Raw genomic sequence first — 27,290 nt, forward strand, 5'->3', positions numbered from 1 at the left:
CGAACCACAGTGGCACCCTTTCGAACGCTAAAGAACAATCTCACTTCCTGAGATGACGACGATCAGGCCACTTGAACTCGAGAGGGCGCGCGTCGGAAACGGAAAACTTACGTCCGGTTAGGTTACGTCGCCATCCGCAAGGGGCCAAAACCTCCCTCCCTCGCAGGTCTCCAATGCTTCAACGCATCCTTCCGGGCCGAGCCGGGCCCGGAAGTACGAAAATGGCAGCTCGAGTGAAACAAAAAGGCCGCCGGGGCGCCACCAAGTGGGCACTTTTCCTCATGCGTACCACCCCCCACCCACCGTGGCACTCCCGCGTCCCGAGTGCGGCGAGCGAATACATTTGTTTGGATTTCTGTTTCGTATTTTATTTTTGGAACCCACACACCCGCCGTTACTGACCCGCGTCCGTCCACGTGGAGAGGGTTTCGCCCGTCGGTTGAGGAGGGCCCATGGGTCCGCCTCTGGCTCCAGCTTCGGCGGTAGAGAAAGTGCAGGGGCCAGAGTAGAGGCGGCGGTGGAGGTTTGACGAAGGGCATCGAAAAACCACCGGCCAAACCCTCCGTCCGACGGCGAGCGGAGACTTTCGTCGGCCACATATAGGCCGGACTCGGTACACGGAGGAGAACGCAAACCCAATTAATATTCACCAACCAATTCTTATGCAAATCTTGAAGCTGACTCTTGGCGCCCGGGCCACCAAGCCACCACCAGCGGCTTCTTTCGCTACGACTCAACCTCTACCACGTACTTTGTTCATTTTTGGAAGCGGAACACACCAAAAACCTTCTGGTAGCTGGTTCGCAAAGAAAGCCAAAAACAAAGACCCCTACAAGGATGCATGGCGTGAAGGGAAGGTGGCGAGAGGAGGGGACGGGTGGAGCGATGCGATCGTTGGAGAACGAACGACGGCGACAGTTTTCAGCCAACGACGGTTTTCTTCCTCCCGACGCGTACTTTATTTTGCGCGAGCGCGTATAAGCGGCTTCTGCATGTGCCACGTGTGTCCCTGTTTGTGTGTGTGTATGCGTGTGTCCCTAATTTTATTCCATTTGAAATTTAGTACGCACTTGCATATGACGCAATTGGCCTCCAAACATTCCCACCCTGCCGGGATGGAACTTGGGTAGCAAAGCCAAAGACCGAACGACTCGCTGACATCAACCGGAGCGTGCTGTAGAAAATAGCTATAGCAGCTGTCAAGTCACAAAAGCCGTTCGAAAAAATGCTACCACACGTAAGTAAATAAAAAAATCTACTTATTTTGTCATCGATAAAAAAATTAAGCGATAATAAGATACAGCTTGTAGAAATAAATAGCAAAAGAAACATATTATAGGAAAAATTGTATAGAAGTTGAAAGTAGAAAAAATTGGTTAACATTTAAGAATCAAAAACTTCACGAAAATTTTTTAAACAACTCCTTTGACTCACACTCACACTTTACACTTGATTGGTTACGAGTTTCTTCTGAGACATCTCACACAAACATTATTTGGAAAATTGCAATAAGTCTCACATAAGTCTCTTACGAAAAAAGTAAAAAATAAATAAAAAGCAATTTTATAGAAACTAGAGCTAGCTTTCCTAATTCTCAGAATTGTGTCTATATAGATTTCCAGCAAATATTTGGCGATGTTTTATCGAAGGTTTTGCTTCCAGGAACATATTTTTCTTTTTCGATAAAAGGTACAAATTTCCGCTCCGAGATTCTAATGAACCGGAGGAACACCCCCCATGTTACAATCAAATCGACGATCAAATTAATAAGATTTCCACGAATCTTTATCGTACTCCGCGAGGTAGGACTCGACTATTCCGAGAAAAACGCCTACATCGTATTCTGAAGGGCTTCCGCCGGTCGAGCGAATATACAACATAACCTATGAAATGATTGTTTCGAATAGATGGAGGGGATGGTATGTGAGGGCGACGGGCGCAGCGGGTCTAGACTAGTGAGAGCCCTCTGCGCTTATTGCGTTAGGTCTTATCGATAAATTGAAATCAACACTTCCACTGGTGCGTTGCTTTTTGGGTATATGATTTCCCTTTCGACTCGATAGGGCAAACGTAAGATAGCATCGTGGCGTTTGGGGCATGTTCACCGGAAGGTCCGTTTTTGGAGGCGCCTGCCTGTTGGTATAATGTATTTTTCTATTGCAATTCAAGCACAACAACGTGGCAAGCATGGAGTTTTCAGTATTAGGGAGTACTCCAAATGCCAACCTTAATGCCAGTATTTCTTTTGCAAGGCTGCGTTTGAGATGACACCACTTCAAGATGACAAACTAGGAATCCTTCAGCTCGGCAAGAATTCACCTTCGAAGGGTATGAGATAAATTCATCATCATCATCGCCAGCTGATCACCGAGCTTGGGAGGTAGAGTGATACAGGCACACGAGAATAAAACACTAAACCAGTGACTGTATCAGGCGTGCATAAATCAACATCCGAAATTAGAACAACCGATGCGATGATATCCGGTCCGTCTAGGAGCAGTAAAGCACACCATCTCAACCTTTGAGATGCAGCCTAGTACCACTCTTGGCGCTGCAAAGATATTCAAGAACTCCGACTGCCGGCTCCGGTAGTCAGCTGTCAGAAGCGTCTGCCATAGAAAGGGAGTTGCCTGGCGGTGCCTGGCCAAACGTCAAACTATTCATCCGGAACCGGCTACGGGAGGGTGTATCGAGGAAGGGTGGATACAATCGTCCCTCCACACGAAGGAATTCACAAGGCACGACAACACGCTCGATTGGTGTCGAGCGAACGAGATTCGGTCGTGGAAGTCGAGCAGCGCCGACCTTGAATTCTAATCAGATATTGAAGAATCCGGTCGCCTAGTGCACGCGATTGGGGAGTGAGAGGGTTTGTGGTGTGAATGGGTCTTGTTTTTTTTTCTTCTCCAACAATCGCTACACAATCGGAGCTCGCCAATCGGCTGATACTAAGTGTAGCCAGCTTCTAAGCAGAGCATTCAAATCGAACCGGTTGGTATTGCTAATGATTAATTGATAATGTTCTAAACACGACACGAGCCTCGATGTTAGTTTTGGAAGACTATTCGGATGAGGAACTTATCCCGCAAATCTGAGTTGAAATTGTGCTGAGACTATTTACTTCCAAACATGCGATCGAATCAAACGTGTTCAAGAGTGTATTTAGCTGATTTCTGACGAATCGGGTTTCTTATAAATGAACCCACTGTACTAGCAGACTTACCAAGAGTTCTTGATACGTTTTCATCAGTATCTTCTAAATTACAGAACAACAAGAAACTTTCTGTACGCTTTTCGAGATTGATCGAATCAATCCCCGCTATATGTACAGACTCCTGGCACAGGATCGACTCTTGGAAGAGGGCGTTAAAGGGTAGTGTTGCTAAATTGAAGCACGTTTCATCTGGCGCTCATAATCGTACACAGAGCTTCACGTACGCCCAACCGCTGCCCGGAAGGGCATATATCACTCCAGGCTCTCCGGAGCTAGACGACGACGAACAAGAAACCCAACCCCAGCACCGCCTGGTATACGGAGCGTCGTCCACCCGCATCGGCCGACGAAAGGTGTAACCCCGGCGTGCCTCGGGCGAACACGGAACGCGAGTCATATCGCGTTGAATCATAATTTTCCTTTGCCATCCCAGCCCTCGGTGTACGACGATGGCGCATGCAAAATCAGTGCATCAGCTACTGATTATCGTTTGTTTTTCGATCTCTTTCGCTCTCTTTCATTCGTTCGCCCGCAATTCTTAGCGTCCGTAGATCGTGGGCTCCTCCAAGAGCAGGATGCAACAGACGCAGTGTATCCTTCGCGGAACGGATCGCAAACGGCGGTCTAACGATCCGCGGGCGCGCAGCGTCGTAGATTGGATTTCGCTAATGAAATTGAACACTTTATATTCGTGCCGGTGTCCCGCACGACGTGTCTGCAAATGCTGCCCCCCTTCCCGACCCCGTACTCGGTCCGGTCGGTAAGGATGAAACATGGCACCAATCGGACTCGCCTGCGTTATCCTTTTTGCGGACACACCGGAGCGGAGCATAAACTTCGATCGGTAAAAACTGGTGGAGGAGGTGGGAGTTTCTTTCTACTTTTTCCTCGAACCAGACCGAATTGGATCCGGTAGCGAAAAGTCCATCTTCGAGCCGTGAAGGTGCCGGTGCAAGGAAAGTGCACCGCAAAGATGCACAATGGCATGGGAAAGCTGGAAAATTTAATACGCTCGACACCTACACCTCGTGTGGGCAGCATACGGCGGCGCAATGGTGTCGGTAGATTAGATTTAGTGCCTCGTAAGAGGACCCCAGCAGTGAAGAAGTCGACCCAAACGAACGGTACGGTATTGTACGCACACAGAGAGGTATAAAACTGTAGGATAATAAATTTATAAAAGAAAAACGGTTGCGTTAAGGAAAACGATTCTGTTGCATTCCAACATGTTTTCTGAATGCGAGAAGAGACGACGTTCATCGGTTCCATTTTTGAAAAGCCTTCCGAAACAGATCATCAAGATATTCGAAACATTCCAAACCAGGTTCGGAGTACCTTCGTGGGCAACACCATGAACGTCTACCCCGACAATACTTGAAACTTCGGCGCTGGCGCTAGCGCGCTGAACCTCCACCAAAAAGGTCATTCTCATTATCCAAAATCTGTCTCCTCCCCTCCCCAGAACGCAAGCCCAGCGGAAAGGAAATGGAAAGCCGGCTCCTACATGTTTCGGAGTGAAAAATCACTCAACTCACTCGCTCCTCATCCAGTTTGTCCTCCCCAGTGGTTTAAATGTGCCGCCTATCTGTCTTAATCGCTTGCACGATCATCCCAAAGATGGCGCACGGTTGACAGACATGCGATGCGTAAGATGACACGCACGCCTCGATGCACGGTTTCCGTCCCCTCTGTTTCCAGAAGACACCGACGGATATTTTTAGGCCTTCAAGGAAATGTTCAACTCTGAACGACAAGCAGTGTTCGCGGGAGGCATCGATTTGAGACACAAAATAGGGCGAAATACCGAGGTGGTTTAGAAAAGTAATTCTGAGTATAATTGCATTCAGTTTTCGGACGTACTTAATCGCTTGATTCAGTAAAAGGGTTTATATAAACCTAGAAAAGTGTATATACAGCTAAAGAGCCCAGAAATAAAAGTGTATTTGATTTTTCTACCAGATTGTGGAGAAGATCTCGGCTTTACAGTTATTTTAAAATCCAAGAAACAACATCGAAACAAACAATATGAAAATAAGCCCATCCACTCCATTCCTTCCCCCTTCCATTGGAACCAAAAACGTAAAAAAAAAACCTCAGAAAAGTACAACTATAAAACACGCAGGAAAACGGCTGACTAAACGTTCGCCTTAAAACCTCCCGCGCACTAAAATCCAAAAATACCCTCCAGCGTTTTTTTTCCTTCCTTCCTCATCAGCCTGCTAGAAATTGAAGTAGGGAAAACAAATCTCCCTACTCCCCACTCGAAAACCAAACAAACAAAACGACGCCCCCATCGACAGCGGGTCAACATAAAAATCATCGGTGACATATTGCGCTGGGAGACCAGGAAAAGCGATGGAAAACAAAAATATAAAAACAAACGCCACGTGATACCCGCAACTAGCAGACTGAGAACTTTCCGGCCCGAGGAGAGAGGAAAAACGAGCAACGGTGGCAGCAAACCGAAACAAACCGAAAAACGCAAACTGACAAGGCGATGTCACACACTTTGTCAAACTTAATCCAGACTGACGGATTCCCACCCCGCATGCGGGAGGTGGTGGGGAGGAAAAGGTAGGTATGGGTGGCCTAACACCTAGCAGTTGCTTGAGATTTACGGCATTCTCTCATCTTCCGATTTCGAATCTGTTTTCCACCAATGTTGCATTTCTCGATATCGAAACCGTGCATTCCGTCGTACATTAAGTAGATTTGTGGTGAATTTATTTTTTGCTGATATGAACAATACGATCAAGATTGTTTTATCGGGGATAAGGGAAGAGAGATAAAATCGGGTGTTCTACCAAAAACATCAGCTACAAAATCACTTAACCGCTGCTTTGCCTTCTTGCAGCCTGCGTTGCTACTTGTTCGCCAATAAACAAACCAAAACGGCGTGTTACAGTATCAGCGCGTAAGTTTACACATGAAAAAGCATTTAAAACTTCAACACTGGCGATGTTAGAAAATTCTTTTTCGTTTTAATGCGAATTTCATACGGCCACGAACAGTTTTCCACGAGCAGTGAAAGAAAAACAAGCCTCTGCCTCGCCACCATTTCCGCGCCAGCTCTTCGCTGCTGCTCTGCGGAATATTGACGTTGGTTTCTACATTTCAATTTTTGCGCTTCCTTATCCTTGCCAGCCATCATTCCCGGACCCCATCGAAAAGAAAAAAAGAACTAAACGTGAAAAAATCCCCCCACCACCTTCACCGGAACGAGCCATAATGCTTTTGATGTTCCGACGAAATCTCGCCCAGAAAACTCCATGCATATACGAACACGAAGGATTCTCTCTCCCTCTCTCTCTCGCTCTGTCTAGCTCCATGACCTACGCACCGGCGGCTGGCCGTGGAAAGCTTCAACATACACACACGTGGAAAAAAAAACACAAACAGTAATCCGAAAGAGAGCGAGGGTCAGAGGAAAGGAACGACGGCAGATTGGCAAAAGTTATCCAATTTTCACTTCAGTAACATCATCATCACCAACTTTGTCCTCGAGAAAAACGTCGAGGCACGCCGAGGATGTGGCACCGTCGTTCTCGCCAATTATCATGGTCCGGGTAAATGATGCCGGAAACGGTTACACCTTTTTCCGAGCTTAGTGAGGTGACTAACGTTAGGACTTCAAAATGGAACGAAAAGAAACATTAAACCAATGCGCAGATCAAACAAGAAATGCAAAAGCCATCAGGTGGAAGAAGATGATCTTTTAAAAACAATATGTTAAAAAAAATAAGAAACGATAAACAAAAAATTACCGCAATGAATATGGAACATCACATGAAGAAATAATAATTAATGAAATTATACGAATTAAATAAGGTCGTAACTAAAACCCAAAATGTATTTGCCTTTGAGCAAAAATGTTGATTGCTTCTCGGTTTTGCTCTAAAGTTTAACCAATGCAATAAAAAAAACCTTATTTAATGCGCACAAAAAAAAGGACTCTTGTATCGTCATTAAAGAGCTGATATCTAGTCGGTGGAATGGTATCGGATCGTTCGGTTTGGGTATTACCTGTTTTCCATTTGGAAGAGTATTTTAAACGAAGGTATCTAAAAGAATTTGTCCGGTGTCCGCATACAAGAATTGCATGTTAACCCGTCCCATCAAAAATAGACATACATAATGGAAACAAAATGGAAAACCGGATCGCTACCACTTGAAATGCTTGATAAGATGTAGAAATTCTACAAATACCGAATATGCAATTCCAATTTTAAGTTAAAGTCAGTTGAATTTCGTTCTTAAATAGAAATAAATGATGAACTAATATGAAACTCACGCTCATCGGTAGCTTCAATCCGCCGGCATTTGCTAATTTAGCCACATCCCGAAGATGAACGGTGACACATGCAGTCATATCGCATAGCAAACATAACAGTTGGCAGTGTTTTTGGATGAGCATATTTTTAGCAACATCCACGACCACCCCAGTGTGTATTGTGTGTGTGTGTACGTGCGTGTTGCAAGCGAGCTGTATCGGGCGAAGTAATGAAAACAAACCCGAACCGAATGGGCAATTTTCACGTCCCATGGGCCAACTCGAGGATCTGACACCTTCGAGCATCTCGATGATCCTCACCCATCCTCTCCCGGTCACAAGCAGGGAGAGGTATGAGGTGGAAAGGTGTCGCACATACGCACACGTTAGGTCACGCATGTCGGCGGATCCCAACAACAAAGCCGCCGTGTGCGGAGGTTTACTTTATTCGTATTTTTCCATCGGAGATGCTTCTCCTAATGTTTTTTTCTCTCTTTTTGCCTTGCTTTCATTTCGCACAAAACTGCGCGCAAAATCCTACCAAAACATAAACATGCTCCCACGACCGGCAGATGCCGCAGCACGCAAGAAACGGCACGCGGAAACCGTTGCCGCCTTGCCTTGTTTGCGGTGGAGTTAGGTGCGAAAATGAATTTTGCAAATTAGCGAGCGATTGTGCTAAAATCGAAAATGGCAACTGAGGATGCCGAAACGCAGTTAACAGTTTCGCTAGGGATTGTTTTGCAATTGAAAAGTTCGAAACAACATGCACTGTCAGAAGAAACCCCAAATTACTAAAAGCAGAAGAAAATACCAATCGATGCCTACGTTTTCGTTTAAAAACGGGAACCCAATTAAATCTAAAATATAAATTCAATCCAATCACAAGTCCGTCCAACATATGCCAACTCTTGTGGCCAACTGTTGAGACTATTTTTTCGCACTCCGTACGCGCAAGAAGATGCTCCGCCGCTAGAAGATGGGTAAGAAAAATGGCGAGCAGTTTTCCGCGAGCTCACGCATCACACACGCGTTGGCCCCGACGGGTGCAATGTTGCAAAAACACGCCGGTTTTCGCGTGTTGCCTTTTTTTCAACAAAGCATTAAGAAACATCGCAAATCTTAAACGAGGTAGGAGAGGATGTTGGATGAGGCCCGGTGGATACCCTCAAAAAAAAAAAAAAAAAAACAAAAAAAAACAAGAGGGCGTAAAGCTGACTCAGCGTCCGCGAATTTTCGGTTTGTTTTCTAATTAAAGCGTCGTCGATTCACGATGGCGAGAGCACGCTGTGTGAATGTTTGCAACCTTCATTCTTGTTGTCTTATGGTGTCGTTGTCGCTACCTTGTACCCGAACCATGCCATGTAAGAGAATTTTGAAATAAACAATATTTTTGTAAACTTCTAAACTCCTCCAATTGAAGCCTAAACACCCAAAACAGAAATTCGTCCAACTAGGCTAGGTATAAGTTTTTGAAAAACGAACAAATCACTTTGTTAATAAAATAAATAAAAGACCAAACTAACCAACATCTGTTTCAAACTAAATCTGCGTAAATTATAATTGCTGAAAATAGACCAATTGGCACATACCAACTCCAAGAAAAGCGTTTTAATGCCCAATGGTCTCAACCACAACCCTGACCGTGTTTGCTTTTCGGATCTTGTGCTTCCATTTTTCGCGACCAAAATGGATGATTTGTATCGTTTCATCCGCGAATTTCGCAACATCGCAATTGACGTTGGGGGGAAAAAAAAGTGGATAAATAAAACCACTCCAAGCCGACCGATTCTCACCCATTTTCTCTTGCAATTTTCCATAGGCCCCTGCGTGTGTATGTGCGTGTGGATATTCTAAGCGCACGCACGCACCGCACACACAAGAAGACAACACGCGCGCGCCCCGCTTGAGCTGGGAAAGACGCGCTGCTTCGAGAGAGCACTAGAAACCCGCATATTTGTTGTATCCCTCTCGTAGCTCTAGCCAACGCTGCCTCCCCCTCCCCCCCCCACGGTTCGTTTCTCCGGTGGCCGCATCATCATTCCCCACCCCGAAACTTCGGAAGGCGGAAATTAGCGAATCGTTTCCGCGCAAATCGTGAGACCTTGGGCAGCATGGGAAAAGATGTTTCCAAGGTTCGTTCAACTTCGGCTCCAAAAAACGCACCAAAGAGAGAAAGGATTACAGCACAACAACAAAAAAATATACAAAACTGTACGTATACAACACACAACTGGGGGCTTGATATAGCGTGTCGGAAATGCTTCCATTTCGAAGAGAAGTAGAGTAAGAGAGAGAGGCATGCACGGTGGTGTTGTGGTAGTCATGAAATGTGCGACGGATTTTTATTTTATTTTTGCAAACACACAAACAACATTGGGAAAAAAAACCGAGGGAATGGAGGTCAAATAAATCTTCGGGAAGCAAGAAAGCACAAGATGAAGAGGGGGAGGGGGGGGGGGGGGGGAGGAAGACAAAGATTCGTTGCAAAAATAAACCGAAAACTCAAGATGTCGAAAAGCCGATACAAAATTAGCAAATGGAACGGGGCTGGCAAAACAATTAAACCGTTCCATCTCGAGGACGCGAGCGCGTGATCATTCGGTGGAAAACACACCCCGCGGGCACGGGAAAACAATCAAAGCAGGCAGCGACCAGGGCGGGTCGGTGGCCTGCTTTCGGAACCATCGAAACTAAATCCGAACGACTGATGTCACCGAGGTTTGGTGCAGAAAAAATGAACATACCGGTGTTTCGCAACGATCAAGTATCTTTCCATACGGAAGAGGTGTTCGTTTCAAATCACCCTGCCAGATCAAGGAAAACAGAGCCAAATTTGCAACAGATGCAATTTCCCCTTCCTGTGACATTTTCCAACGTTAAATCATGATCAGATTACAACCCAATGCCACCGGAAAGATGCAACAAATGGAAAGTCGCCGCACGCGAACAACTTTTCAGTCGTAAAAGCTAAAATTGGCTAACGCAGGATTTTATGGCAAAGCATCCACGAAAGGCAGGGAAAAGAAAGGAGCACACAATGGAAAACTCACGTTAAACGATGGCGTGAATGGAACAACGCATTCCTCTCTTCCTTTGAGAGGATTATCCTTTTTTCGGTGCAGAATAACCATGCGAGAAGACAACCAAAACAAACGAAAGCAACGGACCAATGACTCATTTCCTAAGGAGGGAGGCGGAGGGGGGCACTTTCGTGCGCGGAAAATCGTGAGCATCCTTTTCAGATCGTGACGCGGTTTGGTGTTGGCGAAGTTCCGAAAGTTTCCACGGCGTCAGCCAAGGAAAAACAGAAGAAAACAACAAGTGAGAAGGATCCACATTTTTCGGCCAATGGTTTTCCAGCTCGATTTTCCTCCTGCGGCATGTGAATGGGTAACTTTGTGCATGTGTCTCTCTGTGTGTGTGCTTGCATTTTCCAATAAAAATCACCATCATTTTCGGTGTCCATTTTATGCGACACTCGTGTGACGAGGCGCACTCTATATCTTTATGACAGCATCATAATTGGCCATCTTTTCCCCCCACCACTCAGGCCGTGTCTTTCCCCCGCCGCGTTTACGGCTCTACACTTCAATACACTGGTTTCGTTATGGCCAAGACATGCACACACACACACACACATGCTACTGCGCACACTTTCTACTACTTCGGGGCCGGCAGCTTTTGATTGGGAAAGGATGAAAACCAGATGGCATGATTTTATTTTATCTCTCTATATATAAATTTTCTCCGTTCCTCATTCGGATTGGCACGGTTCTTTTTTTCCTTATCTTGTTTTTATTTTTTATTTCAGTTGTCCGTTTGATGACGAGCCTTCGCGCATCTAACACGATTTGCGGGGCTAGTGGCTGTCAGTTTTATTAGCTGGCATAAGTTCATTAGCAGCTGGGCAATTTGCAGCACTGCGCCAAGGTAAAGGCGCTTACGGTATCGGTTCGATCGGAGTTGCTAGTTTTGTTGACACCAAATTAAACCAACCCACCCCGGCGGTTTGATGACCGGGAGGGGGTCGTTTGAGTGCAGTTTATTGGGTGGCTGAAGCGAAATTGTACCACTTTTCAAGGAGCTATAAAATTTAGTAACTTTGTTTAGTTGGAAAAAAAACATCATTTTACATAAGGATTCTTCATTTTTTATTTCGTGCTTATGGGCATTCAAAAAAAAATCATCGGCTTGTTCGTTTTTATTATGCTATTTCTACTTGCAGCAACCTTCTCTTCCATCGATGTCTAATTAAATCACCAAGAAAATCATTCACGGGCGCCCATTCGTTTATGGGATGCCGGGGTTGAACAAACTAAACACCCGGTAAAGCGTGAATGGTTCGAAAAAAAAGCAAAAACAAAAAGCATCAGGGGAAAACCATCGAAGGGGGAATTGTCAAAACGTGGAAACTACAACTGCAGCTGTTCGCGGGACGCCCCAATATGACCGACGATCGTGAAACATGGCGTGTTCGGTTTTATGGAGGTGTTTCTGGCTCGTTTCGCGCAACATTGTTGCACTTTTGCTCTCCGCCACCCCAATTCTAACACCCCCGCGCGTATAGAAGGGTGTTTTTTTTGGGTGGCAACAGGGCTGTGTCCCGAAAACCAAAACACACTAGAGTGAAGAAGGAAAAAACCAGTACTCTCGACGAAATAATCGATGCACGAACGAGATTATGCAGCTCCGCGACCGGAATGCACAAAAACGCGAACCATTTCCCTCCCCCCGCCCGTTGGAATGGAAGGGTTTGTTTTTTTTTGCTTTTTCCTTCTACAAGTTCACACACCTTCCGTTAGTGTTTTGACGGCGGGCTGTGGTTTTTTGTTGTTACACCGCAGATTAGTGTGTACTCCTTTCTTGTTTCTGTACTTATTTATTTTTTGTAAGACGACGATGAATAGTGTTGCGGGGGCGATAGTTGTGCGCCTTTCCTCGCTTTTTTACGATCATTCTAATCCAGGCACGTTTAGCGTTCGACGCGTGACTCGGTTGTATGTGCTGGGGCGCGGGTGAATAGTCCCATTACAAGTTTATTTGTTGCATTTTCCTAATGCCACCACCCCCTAGAAGAAAGACATTGTTGCAAATGATGTGAGCTACACCTGACAAAAGGTGGATTAAGTACGAAGAGTTAGGAATAAACATAAAGTTTTAAAATTAAGTTCAAAAACCTTAATTTTGAAACTAAATAACATTTAAAAGATGCTTTAAAAATAATAATTGAAAAAATAAAAAAACGAATGAATTAAGTACATTGAACAGAGATAAAAATAAGAGTTGAGTACAAAATTATACATTTCGTTATCGTTTTCTCGTAAGAACACTGAACAAAACGCCAAAAATTTAAAGCTATTAAAAGCCTAAAATTAAAACTGAGATGTTTAAAAAATCACATCCCGACAAGGCGAAAGACTTCCCCGATTGAACGATTCCAGCCCAATTTTCCCTTCCGGGTGAAACCACACAGGATACATCCCTCCCTGATTAAGGATTGCAGCATAATTCATACACGTCAAATGTAACTCGAGCGAGGCCGATTTGTAATTAAACCCCGAGTTACTTTCATACAGGGAACCACCTCGGATCTCGTACCATTATGTGAATGCCGAGGGGCACAATTTTCCGACAGCTTCGTCCAACCGATTCTTGGACACAGATTAACAAAGGGCAAAACGGCGAGAGAGGAAGCGCGGCGGAAAGGTGAGATAAATATCAAATTTCGTGTGTCAATCGCTGTCGTCCTTGCCGTCCTTTCGATTTTTGGTGCTTCCATTTCATTTGCTGACCCTTGAAACCGCAGAAACGGGCAAAATTCCTGCGAAAGCATTTTCCGTTCCCGGGGAAGAAAAAAAAACCCGGGAAACCCCATTAGAAGGACAGCAAAGGTTCGCGCGGCGCCCATATTGCGCCCCGTAAAAGGGCCGATTTGACACCTAATTAAAAGCGACCCCGGTGGTGCGTTCCGCCGTTGCTACGTTTTTCCGATGGCCGGAAAATTGGGCGAATCGTTACTGGATACTGTTTGCGGTATGGTTTTTCGGGTGCGTTAAGCCTTCGGATGCCGAAAAACGTAGGGAATTGCAATCGTTCCGGGAAGCCATACGTGTCATGAGGTTCTCGGTGGTGGATTTCAGATTTTCCAACCGGTTCCGTATCGCGTTTCCACTGACCGGCAACGGATTCGCACGCGTGCTGTGTATTTGCTCAGGTGTAAAATTAATTTCTTCCTGGGCGAGCGAGCGATTTTTCCTTACGGCGTACAGCAGCTTCGTCGAGAAATGGAAAATACATTAAATGAAACAATCATTAAAGAGATGATAGGGGGCGAATATTGTGTTCGCTTGCATTAACCTTTCCCGACGTGAATCCCGCCCAAAGGAGCATAAGAAGTTGGAGTCAATTTCTGCGTAGGTTGGACGCGTGTAACCTTTGTTTCTGCGAGGGCCAAAGCCGAACCCCGTTTGACATTTTCCCTTGACATTTATATTAAGGTAAAAAACAACGACCTCCACGGGCCTCTTGGGGGATTTTGATTGGAATGTGCAACACAAACATCCATCGAACGTGTATTTTCCATTCCAAGTAAAGCAGGAAAGCCAACACACAAGACGCACAGACACAGAACTTAAGGGCATAATAAAAACAAATTTGAAGGACTAATTGTGAACCATCCATCGTTGTTAATCCTGCCCAAAACCGAGCGGAAAACCGAACACAACACTCGGCCGAGGACGAGAACAACCATTAACGACGGCATGCTGCTGCTACTTGCTTTTCGACGCGGCAGTAAATCGGCCGCTTTTCCATCACAAAAAGGCGGCACACACTTTTCCATCACATTATGCTTGCTTTTCACCACCAGGATGGGAATGATACATGTTTACAACCGCCACTCGGATGTTCTCACTCGGCGTAGGATTGGGTGGTTTGTTTTTCCTTGTAGTATAGTAATTTGATGTGTGTGTGTGTGTGTGATGTGTGTCGACACGACACACAATCCGTACCGAAACGAACGAGTAAATGTTGATGCACCATAAAAACCGGAAAAAAGGCCTAACCCCGGAGATGAAGAAAGTGGCGCGACGAGAGAACGACAGCATAATTTGCCGCCCGGGAAAGGCGACCGAAACAAGGCGAGATAATGGAAATCTATTGATTCAATTATCTCACCATTTATGGGTTGCCGCTTCGTCCGTGGGCCACACATACCAGGATGGATTGTTCACGGACAGAGGAGTGAGTGGTGCGCGCCTGGGGTGAAAAATTCGGAAAATTGGAAATCGAACGCGGAAGAATTTTACGACCACTCCCCCCCACGGGCAGGAAGTGTCCGGGAATGCTAGGAAAAACGGTGACGGGGGCGCGGGGAAAACGACGACGTGTGCCGGCACAAAATGCGCATCTAGTCCGGCAACCCTCGCGTTCTGCTGCATCGCTCCGGGCCACTTTGGGACCGTGATCCGAGCTCCACCGTACGGGGGAAAGGGCTACGGCGTGAGTTAAGAGGGTGGATAAGTTTGGTTTCGGCTTTTTTTCCCCCCGCTCTCCACACACCCTTCAGAAGGCTCATCGCAACGTTAAGCTTGGCAGTAACTTTACGGTGGAAACACTCCATCCATCCGCCCGCGTTTTGACTTCCCGACTTCGGTAACGAAGGCAACGGGCAGAAAACGAGGCTGCGGGCTTGTTTTTCCTATCGGCGACCCACCGCGCGAAGTCAATTTGAACAACTGGGCAGGCACGAACTGTCTCTTCTCGAGCGCTGTTGCCACATAAAACCAACACTCAACACTGGCCCATTTCGACGCGTTAGTTTCGAGCGAGGTGAGGTTGGAGTGAAGGAAAGAAGAACGGATTTGAATAGACAGAACCTTCCATCGTCACTACAGGCAAGGGCAACGAGGGACAACGTATAGCGTCTACACGACAAATCAGCAAACAAGTCATATCATTACAAGGGTGTTGTGCTGTAGTATTTTTGGTTCTATTTTGTCGATCACCTGAACAAAGTGAACTGCTAATCCTCATCTCATACCAACCAAAATACCTAAACAATATTGATTTAAAGCATAAACCAGCACAAACTGGAAATACGCTTATTGAATGAGATTTATTGAACATTTTATTAAACAGAACGAAGCATAGACATTCAATTTGTGAATAAAGCAGAATCTATTACTTTAGTTTAAAAATGTATGTGTCAATTTAACAAAACAAATAGTTACTTCCTGCATAGAACTTGTAAAAGGTATGTTAGTTTAAAACGCTCAATACTTTTCGATCGTTTTAAGAGTTCACATACCGTACATTTTTTCAAAACTAAACCAAGGAGTTCTAAAAATCCAAAGCTATATCTAAAAAAAAATGTAAGATTTTTCTGTCAAAATTGACCAAACCCGAATACTTTTTGGCGACCATTTTAACATCGCTCTTTTTAACACGCTAATAACTTTGACATTATTGAAGATTTTTCAAATCCGTAAACAGCTAAGTCTGAGAATATTTACGATACGTCTTAGTTGACTATCTTTTGACGTGTTTTTGTTTTTTAAATGCACCACACCGTCATTCTGCTAGCTCGGTGTAAAGCAAAAACAATTGAATTTGATTTTATGTAAAAGGTCAATCTAGAGAAAAGTGTATTCCAATTCGATCGGTATTTTTTGGTACACAAGAAGATGATTAGTTTCAAGAAGGTGTCATCACTTTTCCATTTAAAAAAATCATGATTAAGAAACTAGAGATTTTAAAGTAAATTGGACGATGTATGAGAAAATTAAAAATTTTAAATTCATTTTATTTATAGCAACCATTCAATGGACCATCAATAAAATTGGAATTGGGCACATTTGCCTGATGATTTCATGGCTTTCCCCTCGATACGCACATTCAATTTGAGATCCCTTTTCAACAACTAGAAAGGGGAGTGGGTTGCCTTTAGAAAGGTATCGATATGGTTCATCGCTTATCGTACAAAAACAAGTCAATAACTATAAACCAAAAACGCAGCTCAACCATAAACCGACGACTTCAAAGGTCGCTTCCGTCAATGAGGAAACCCAAGTGGACCGAAGTAAGTTGTCCCTTACGATTGTCCGTCGATGCATGCGTTCCTGCACCCGGAAGCCGACTTGATAACCGATCGGTCGATTGATTTTGCCAAAATGCGACGTAAAGGGAAAAAGTTGATCCTTCCACTTGTCACCCACTGCTAGATCATGCGGTAGAGTAGAGTTTGCTTGAAAAAAAAAACAAATGCCAGACCCGAGACTGGACGCAATCCGATCCGCAACATCCGATGAATTCTAAAACGATGCGACCAGTTTGATTCGACGTCGCCGAAATCGAATAACTTCTGCCAGGAGGAGAGCTGGCGCGAACTTTATTATGCTGCCATTCCATCGGCTTGCGTAGCTTTCTACGGGGTGGAAAAAGGATTCGCAACGGCGCACGTAGACCAACGGCGCAGCGAAACAACGAGTGGCCGATGATGACCACCGTTTAGCGCATATTTATGCAAAACAATGCTGCTCGCTTGTCGTCATCGTCGGTCGGCAGTCGACGCTGTGCTCGCATCATTGGGTTGCGACGTTGGACGACATTTCAATAAAACTTCACAGCCAGCACACCCACCCATCCCGATTCCGCCCGTCCGTTGCCCTCGAAGTGGAGGAATTATCACTAAAGCCGGTGACAGTTGGATTGGTAATTCTTCGCAGGAACGAGACGTTCCGCATACTTTCAGCATCAATGGCGTGTCTTTTTCCCACGTGTCCAGCGAAGAGACGCCTGCGAAAGGCAAACATATTAACTTACTTTGTTTCACTGAGGCGGGTACAAAGGCGGACAATTAAACATGAGATTGAAGTTTTCCATTTTCAAGTGATTTTTTGACAGGAATCAAGGTCATAGAATCAGAAAAGAGGAACAAATTTATTTTTTCTCATTCTTGTAGCACCATTTGATTTGAAGGAGTAACAAGTTAAAGCAAATAAAAAATACAAAAACTCCCCAATATTTCGGTACATTTCCTCACAGCCAAAACAAAAAAAAACGAAAACAAACAGCAAACACACTGTAACAACCACTCAAAGTGTTTGATTTTGTTTCAGTTTCGAAAACGAACAAAGTCAAGCCACTTTCTTGCCTGGCCCGGGCCGGAACACTGAACCACGAAATGGCACCATGCGCCATGGGACGCATAATTGATTGAAAGTTGAATGCCGGCCGGGCGAATGGTTTGTGTGCACGTTTGCTCGGCAGTTTTTCGTGTTTCTTGTGTGTGTGTGTTTTTTTTTTGGTTTTTGTTTCGGAGGTGATGCTTCAGCGAGAGGTTAAACTATGTCCACGGTTTTCGCCAGAGCCAGAGAAGTCCTGAGACGTTTCACCGAGCAACCAAAGGCTCGAGAAATTGCACCAAAAACACACAACACACACACACACACATTCACGCACACATACAATTACACATTCGGGGAGGGAAATTCATTGCACCCGTGACACAAACATGAGGCGCACGTTTTCCGTTCTCCACCTTCCACAAAAGGGGGTTGCGGGTGTTGAGGGAGGGGCATTTTCCGCCCCGAAGGATGTTCCCCGAAAGAAGGATGCTGAAGGAAAAATGGTGCCGGAAGAGGAAAATTCGTCGAAGTTGCCGATTCGGGAGGACCACGTGTGCGCCCTTTAACCGAGGACGCTTCTGTGTGTGTTTTGTGTTTGCAAGAGAGTTTTCTTCCACTCGCACGGGGAAAGGGCCTTAGGGGCCGGGGAGACTGAGGGGATTGGTTCGTTTTTGACCAGTATATGCCATCCAGTTTCGTTTTCGGCTCCCTTTTTTGTGTATGAAAGTCACGAACACGAAACGTCGCAGAATTCGCGCAATGCGTTTCGTCAAAGTCGAGACCCGGGAGTTCGGAGTGCCAGCCCGGAATGCTAAGGAGCAGGATGATTTCACAGAAAGAAAGAACCAACAGAGAGAGGGAGGAAAGATGTACAGCACCAAACAAAAAAAAAAAACAGGCCGAAACAGATCCAGAGCCGGCGGAAATACAGCCGTAAAACAAAGGGAATCGAGATCGCGGTCCTCGCAAACGTAAGAAATAGAGAAAAAATAAAACAAAAACGAGCGAACAGGAACCGAAACTTGATCCTTTGGCGTCTAATAGAAAAATATGCCCATAAAGTTAAGCTCTCAACTAGGACCGGAAGGGCATTGGAGGGAACTTTCCAGTGCGGGGCGAACCTACGTGACACCACACTGTTAGACTTCAATTCATCACCTTCTCTACTGCCGGTTTTCTCCGGTATTCTTGTCCATTCTCTTTCCTTTTCAGCCGGCTTGCTTTGGCAAGCTAATCAGCATCTCTGCAACGTGCTTCAATGATGCTGCACTAGCGATGCTCTGCGAAGGAGAGCAAGATCTGGGGGTTTTAATTTGTATTTTGTTCACTTCTTCACTTAGTTCATTAAGCACTGATGATAAAACCAACTCAATAAAAAACTGTAAGTAACAGGAAAAATGAAGATAGTTCCATTGAAGTATTTTTTAAAGTATTGAAAACATAAAACAAACAAAACTAAATTAAACTGAAACTAACACCATTGAGCTGAGTCTATGTTGGAACAATATTAAAAATAATCGACCTTTGAACAATGAACAAGAAGAATCTGTTCAATTACGACTAATCTTTCACCTTTCATTTGGACGTTAGAGAATATAAAAACGAACAAAACGAATTCCGAGCATGATGCTGCTCCGTCCCGTGAGGCAGCACACATCTTCCACAGCGTACAGCATCCAAACATGAATAATAAATGTGCCCCCAATGGACCAGTATTCTCCACCGCAATGAAGTCGTGGCCACGGCATTTTGTCTAACACAAATTTATGGCCCGCAAGGCCAAAAAGGTTTTCCGCGTACGCATACGCGTTTGCCGCTGGACGAACCAGAAGAAGAGTTTTCCAACCGGGAATACCATGCTGGGCGCTACGTGGGTTGTTTTGTTTTATACTCTTTTTCGGGGGGGAAATGGGTGGAAAAAAAATACAAAAAGGCCACTTTTCCGAGGAGATTATTTTTGGATGAAAACCCTCATCCGCCGATTCGCACACGCGGAACAACGACGGGGAAAGCGATCGTGTCGTCCTTCGTCGGAAGCGAAAATTCCATGCAAAATGATCCGGAAGTGACAAAATCTCGCCCACGGAAAAACGATGGATTTGTGAAACGGATACGCAAATTTTAACAACCCATTTTCATTTTTCCTTTCCCCCTCCCACACCCCTCTAGTGACATCTTTCCAGCAGCGATTATTTTCCCTCCCATCAAAAGTCCAACACCGTTTCATCCGACGATGGACGCCCATCTTTCAACCGTAGCATTTAAAATAGAGAAAAACGACCGTTTGTGCGGTGGTGCCTTCGATTGAATATTTCCCTCCCCAAAAAGGAGGAGGGTAGAGCGGGAGAGATAGCGCGAGGGAGGGGGAATCGGAATTGAAGAAGTCGTAAGAAAGGGCGCTTACATTAAAGTCCAGCCCGCCCCAACGTATGACGTCTGTTTACCAACACCAGGCTTAATCCATTTACGTCATTGGCGTTCCATCTGGCCGCACCTTCTCTCCCACCCCTTTTAATTCCTCATACCACGGTACATAGCATAGAAACAAGGCAGATACCATAAGTAATGTTTGCAAACAAAAAAAAAACAGAAGGGCCGCAAAAAAGCTGCTGCAATTTCAAGTGAACCGAAGATCACGGTCTTGTCCACGTCGTTCCGAAAGCTGTTGCTTTGATTTGTTTGCTGTGACTCGGATTTAAATCAGTAGGTGTTAATTTACGGACCAAGTGATCTACCGAAAAAAGAAAAAGATGCCTTTTATGGAACGAAACGATAATTTAGTGAAATTGTACATTTAAACATAATAAATACGAGCCGTATGTTGATAAAAGAAACCCACATTCAAGTGGGTCGTTTTCTAAGGAATTGAAAAAGAAGATAGAGACAAGAAAAACTCACCGAATGTGGGTCTGGGTGGGTCGCCCTCGGACTCCTCGCCCCGCTGCAGCCTCAGCAGTGTCCGCAGCCACCGGTTCATCTCGTCCTCGCTCTCGAACAGGATGCAGAAGCAGTCGTCCTTGGTGAAGAGCGCAATGATGTGCTTCTTGGTGTCGTGGCGCTTGTTGATGTTGAAGCAGCTGCGCAGCACGATGCTCCGCTTGGCGACGGGTCCCCCGTCGCCGCTGCTGCTGCCACCGCCACCACTCCCACCGCCACTGCCCGTCCCGCCGAGCAGCTTCGCGAACGACTGCTTGAACTTCTTCTCGCTGTCGAAGTACTCGAGCCGGGCGAACTTATCCACCGTGTCGCCGTACACGACGAAGTACTTCTTTTTGTTCGTCTTCAGCTTGCGCTGGTAGCCGTGTAGCACCACGTTCAGCGCGTCCGGAATGGGGAACGAGCGTCCGGTCGCTCCCGGCGGCGCTCCACCCGCCGCTCCCGACGTCGCCGTTGGGGGGCCCACACCGCCGGAGGAGCTGCTGGCGGTCCCGTCCGACGAGGCCATCGCGCTGCCTGTGTCCGGCTGCGAGGACGCCGAGGACATCATCATCGAGCGCGCGAACAACGGTAGGAACTTCTTGGCGCTGCTGACTTCGCGCGCGCCGAGAATGCCGCCGCCGCCGCCCGTCGTCGCTGCGGTGGACGTCGTCGTGTGGCTACTGCTGCTGTTGTTGTTGTTGACGATGTTGCTGAAGCTGTCGGAAGGATGGCCGACGGTGCCGGTGGGCTGATGCGGAAGGCTGTTGTTGTTGTTAAGGCTCGGCGAACCGGTGGTGACACTCGGCGAGGAACTACCGGCTGCCTGAGGCGACGACTGTTGATTGATGCTGCTGCTGTTGCTGCTGTTATTGTTGTTGTTGTTGTTGTTGTTAATGTTGCTAAGGTTGTTATTGATGTTGCTGACGTGGTTGTGAAGTGTGGACATCGCGGCGGCAATTTTCCGCCACGGTGGCCCATGAGAACTGTTTGAGCGGTACCGGGTCGGGTTGCTGCCGCAGTTGGAGTTGATGACCGTGCTGCTGCTGCTGCTGCCGCTGCTGCTCCCGGTACCGACGGACGATATTGGCTTCGAAGTCGTTTTTGAAGCTCTGAAAGAAGAGAAGCAAAACAGCAGACGATATTAATGACATGTGAGGGGAAAAATAATATTGTAGTTCTGATACATCTATATAAAACTTTTATTTTGTAATTCCATACAATTTTTACAAATTCAAACAATTAGTTTCCACATTAACATGACTTTCACCTTTCTTCAGCATTATTTGCTGATTTCATAGGATAAAATTAACTGTAGTAGGATACTGTACCAAATATTTTTTTCGATGGATAGAAACGAATATTTTTTTTGTATTGTATAGTGATACATTATTTAAAGAGTTTCAAAAACGTTTCGTTCACAATGAAATATACAAATGTTTGTAAATGAGCAACACTGCAATTTAGTTTTCACAAACAATGTAATGTCAATCGTTAATTTTTTTAAGTAAAATAAAACAATTTGAATTTTAAAATTGAGGATTCCAGTGCCGAAATGAGCTAACATAAAGGATACACATTCATAAGCGGCGATCATAAGCAAAAATTAAAAAAATGAGAATTAAAGTTGATGTGTACTAAAACTTTTTTAAGAACCATACTGTATTCTAAAGATCAAATAAAAAGTAAAAATTACTATGCATCAAAGAAACTATCGCTGGAAAAAATAATACATTCTGCACGGTTCACAGAAAGTTAACCACCTTAAAGCCACGGAAGTGCATCTTGCTTTAGACTTCTGCTCCAGCAGAATATCTTTGCACCTTTGCGCCAGGTGTAACGCATGGCTTTAAATCGACCATGAAGCGACTAAATAAATGCAATTATCTTGCACTAGAATTTTATTGCCCTTCAATTCATTCATTTTGTCTTCAACTCCACGCGTGCCACCACTAATGAGCGATAGGTATCACTGCATTTCCTTAATGCGGGAATAACGTTTCATAAACAAGCTCTCGCCCCCTTCGCCCTGCGGGATGAATGGGGGTTCATTGAGTGCGCGGGTTTTTCTTTGTTTTGTTTTTCATTTCGAACCCTTCGTTGTGAAGGAGGAGGAGGGCCCACACCCGATCATCAGACCAAAACTAATGCAATCATAATAAATCCATTCGCCACTCAACAACATCATCCCGTGGGATGAAGGGAGAGGTTCGGACTCCGCAAGGGTGGATGGGAGGCTTTTTCTCTCTTTTTCTTTCCATCCCCCGCAACCGAAGGGGGATAGGGGACGCTCGATGAAGGCCAGGATAACTTATCATGATATACACACATCTTTTCACATCGTCACGCACGCGGCTCGGTTACGCATCGCGGAACAATTGATGTGATTTACGAAACGCAACAACGCAATGCACCATCATCCCCTTCCCTAGTCCTCGCTCGAAAAAAAACCCCTCGCAAACAATCAATAAATTCATCCCGCGGCAGGCAAAAAGGAAACCGATCGTCAATTAAAAAGTAATTTTATCGAAAGGTGCATTCTCCACGCGTGCGTGAAGGAGCAACAGGAGAAAAGCAAGACGACGACGACGAAGAAGACGACGACGATCGAACGATCCACAAGCCGGGGAGATGAAACCAAAAAGCCTTGGCTATCACGTCCGATGGCAAGTGGGCCATCATCGTGTATTCAATTAAACTGGCCGGCTTGGCCTGCGGGTTTCGGGGAAGGCTCGATCGATGCGCTGTTAATGACTCCATTTTGCGATGGCAAAGAGAGCGGCGGGTTAGTACAAGATAAGTATATGGTTTTCTTAATTCATTTTAATCCGTTCCACTTTGCTCTAGTTAACTTTATCGTTCCACCATTCATTACTGCCCACGGTGAAGCGCTGGATTTGTAGGGTGTTTTGTAGGCTATTATTATTTGCGATATATCCCTTTTTCGTAAACCTTCTTTATGTTGTTTTGTAGTTTATTTTAAGATTTTGTTTTTCGCTACTATATCTTTCTGATCGACTTAATCTTTTTTTTTATCATTTAGTACAATTAGACACATTTAGTCATTGGTGTTTTTATTTATTGTTTTTAAAATTGTTTTACAAATGCATGCCACATATTTGATGGTTTTAATCAAAAATCAAATATCCTTGAACAAAACTTTTTACGTTTGAAAAACAATCTGTTTTGTCATTTTATTTGATTCGAATTCCTAACTATCCTTTGACAGTCGCACAGTCACACAAACACTAACAGCGGTGTATCCTTTATTGTTGTTGTTTTGCGTCATCCGTGTTCACTGACCTCGGCACATATTGACCACCATTTGTCACACACTATTCTTAGACGCTTGTTTTGATCACAGTTTTGGCACTTTTCGCCCCCACGAAGTCTATGCTCGTCTCGACCACTTCTCTCGCGGTGACGAGCGCTTGTGTGGAAGAAGTTTCGGTTGCACTACACAACTTGTTTTTATCCGGTCGTGTTTTCTATTAGCGTTTTCCTGTTCATGGACGCTGGTAAATCGATAGCGGAGTTCGAAGTTGGGTGCTGCATCTGGCACGAATATTGTATTGGCCAATAGTTGGTCGAAACTCTTCGGGCCTGCAGACCACTGAACGTGTGTTTGTCTTTCCAACTAATTTTTTTTTTACAAGTTCACTCTACTCGTTGCATAGATAGAACTGTCACAAGTCCATAATCAGGCAATGATTCTTAGAGGACGAAGGACGTGCATTTGAAGCTGGACGCAACTCGATTTCATGTTTGCTTTCGGAGGGCTTTTATTTTCATGCCGTTTTTATTCCCATACAAAACGAACACAAACAAGGAGAACCTTTATCTTTGATAGTCACAAATCCTTATGATTTTAATAACCAACCAATAAAAAAGAAAAGCAGGCTAGAGCCCAGAAAAAACACGTAATTCGTTGGACTAACGATTAAATCGGGAAAATCCCTACATTGCGTTAATTAGGGAGAAAAAGTAGTTTGGAGTACCGAACTGGGTGCATAAAAAACATTGGCCATGGATCGTAAATAAAAATCCAGCAACCTTTCCAGGAAACGGGAAAGCAGAAGGGTGGCGCAACTCGTGTAAGAATTTCGACTTCTTATCAACATGTCAACCGCAAGCGAGCAACGATTGAAAAGGGATTGGTGGAGTGGTGCTTTGGCCAATACGTATAAGAAAAACACCCTTCCCGGGACTTTTCACATCAAATGCGCCCTTTTCCTTTTTAATTCTTGTTGCCGAAACGCATCCGGTCTCGAGGCAACCGGTAATTAGAATAATTTTCAATAACATAACCACCAACGGAGGGGAGACTGTAGATGGTTTCTTCTAGTGGCAGCATGCTTACTTACACTGTCGAGCCGGTTTAATTATTATTTAGAGGTAGTCCAGAAATTACCTAACAAAAAACCACCGTCAGGGAAAAGCCTGGAACGTTCTCCGACCCGAACCCGATTGTTTACCAAATGTTCTTTCGATCCCGCTTCAACCACTTCCGGGCACGTGTCACACACTTCTACCTCCCGGCCTTATCAGGAGCCAAGGAAAATGCCAGAGAACAGGACATTTGAGGCCTGACTTTCTTTTGGAAACAAACAACACATTACAAAAATAAAAAGCCCCCAAAATTCGATTACCAACAACCGACCGGGGGTAGGTAAACCTCCGTTTGCCAGCTCCCGTGGGGCGGCCCACGTGTTGTGTATACATCGTTTCGTGTTTTCCATTTCGTCTTGTTGTCAACCCCTTCCCGCTTTCGCGTGCGCTTGATCAAAGCCGATAATTATTCTAATTAATCAGCGGTAAAGGGCCGCTCCTGTTCGCAAGCGAACGCACACCATTGGAGGCCTACATCCTGACGGCAAACCATTCCTCCCTACTTTCCACCCTTCGATTTCGGGTTTCCCTCACACACACAAACGCGCATTCGCACGGAAAATGAGTTTCGGTGTCGATATTTCCTCATCAAACGACGATGGCGATAAAACAGAGGAAAAAATAAACCGGGTTGCTTTTTCGACGCAAAAATAGCACACCGGAACACTTCCGGTGTCGCCGGGGACTGTGGCGAGAGTTTTCCGTTTCGTTTGCTATTACCTTCGGTTTGGGGTAAGTCCCATGGTTAGCGAAACGGAAGTCCTTGAGAAGGGGTTGCGGAAAGCGCACTGAGAGAAAAATAAAGACCGGTTGGTTGACTCGGTGTCGAAGGGAAGGGAAGCAGCTCATGCTTTTATCCTTCGCGTCATCGCGTCCGTCTCCCTTTCCTAATTCGCCGTGTGTAATTTACTTATCATATTCATTTGTTATCTCTTCCCTGTGATCTGCAAACAGCAAACAAATTGCTTCCGGTGGCGTATGTAAAAACATGGTGCCAAATTACGTGTATTTCACAGACAGACATTCGTTGTCAATGCATAGATAAACAAAACAGTGGGGGGAGCTATATTTGCACAGAACCAGTAACACCAAGTTGCAAAGAAGGCATTTTTTTGGCTTTTCCATCAGCAGGGAAATTTAAAAAAAATAGGATTTGAATAAACTTGACCTAAATAAACACAATAAAAAACTCATATTCCATTCATCAACAATATGGAATAAAAAAACTATTTTTAAACTATGTTTCATAAACTGATATAACAATTCTTGAAATGAATATTTTTGTATTACAATAAATCTAATGTTTTCCCAAATGCTCTATGAAAATATTCACTCGAAACCGACAATAAACTACAGTAATGTTTTGTCTAAATGCTCACAAAGTGGAAAGAGGAAAAAAGATACAAAACCAAAACAAAAAGGAGATTTAAAAAGGAAAATCTGTTTGAAAACAAACCATTTCAGCGCCAATTTGGAACCGCAAAGATGCTCACTTCGAAACAATCAACTCCCAGAAAAAGAGGTAAAACAGGAAGTTCGATTTCCTTGAGCCGAAAATGTGAGAACTAGGCCGGGGCCCTCGACTCTGTCTGGCGTCCCCGCTATCCCTCCCTTCCATCAAGACAACATGCAGACAGGGGTCTTCTAACAACGAAATGCGTAAACGCAGCGCGTAAAACGTGGCCGGCGCGGGTCGGCTTCGAGGTTGTCTGTCTGCGCCACCTCCGAACAAGCCGTCTCGCGCAAGGCAAAGTGTCTGTCGGCCGCCCGGACGGACGGACGAACAGACGGACAGACAGACAGCGCGACGGTTACGCACAATTTGGCCTCCCGCGAGCCTACCTCCACCAACCTACCCGCACCCAGGCGCTCCCAGGAAGTGGTGTGCGTAACGGGGTAATGGCAAAAAGAAGTGGCAAACACAAAACGACCAAACGGGAAAGCGATAGACTCGCGGAAAGGAAGAAACCGGCGAACTACGCAAAATTACGCGTATACGCATTTAACGCTGCTCCATCACTTTAAGATCTCTGACTGTACGCGTGTGTGTGTGTGTGTTTGCCGGTAAGAAACGCTGCAAGCAGGTTTTCCTTTGTTAGCCCCCCGGACAACAACACTACCCCAAAACCAACGCCGGTGAAACCGTTCACTGTAAGGAAAATCCAAACCGCTTGCCTTAGAAGCTTTCAAGTACGACCGAAAGCGAACTTTTAAAGATCCCCTCGCCACTTGCTCACCACTCCTCGGACTTAACTTTAAAAAACCCCTTCCCAGCGGATGAAACGGTTTCGATTCCGCGCAAAATTTTGCGTCAGCCCCGGCACAAATACCTTTTTTCCGGCGTGTGCGTAGGTAATTTGGCAAAACGGAA

At 45.2% G+C, this 27,290-nt stretch overlaps 1 protein-coding gene across 1 annotated transcript in view; it reads right to left on the minus strand.

Annotated features, from left to right (window-relative positions):
- LOC131293362 (pneumococcal serine-rich repeat protein) overlaps nt 1-25,662 on the minus strand; it is a 144,506-nt gene extending 118,844 nt beyond the window's left edge. Inside the window, exons 1-3 of the mRNA XM_058321441.1 lie at nt 25,640-25,662; nt 20,803-21,642; nt 20,513-20,736 (exon numbers count right to left, since the gene is read on the minus strand). Of these exons, the coding sequence (XP_058177424.1) occupies nt 20,513-20,736; nt 20,803-21,642; nt 25,640-25,662 (1,087 nt within the window). The remainder of the gene's footprint in view (nt 1-20,512; nt 20,737-20,802; nt 21,643-25,639) is intronic.
- Between the last annotated feature and the right edge of the window lie 1,628 nt (nt 25,663-27,290).

The sequence above is a fragment of the Anopheles ziemanni genome, chromosome 2, assembly GCF_943734765.1.
Source record: "Anopheles ziemanni chromosome 2, idAnoZiCoDA_A2_x.2, whole genome shotgun sequence".
Taxonomy (NCBI): domain Eukaryota; kingdom Metazoa; phylum Arthropoda; class Insecta; order Diptera; family Culicidae; genus Anopheles; species Anopheles ziemanni.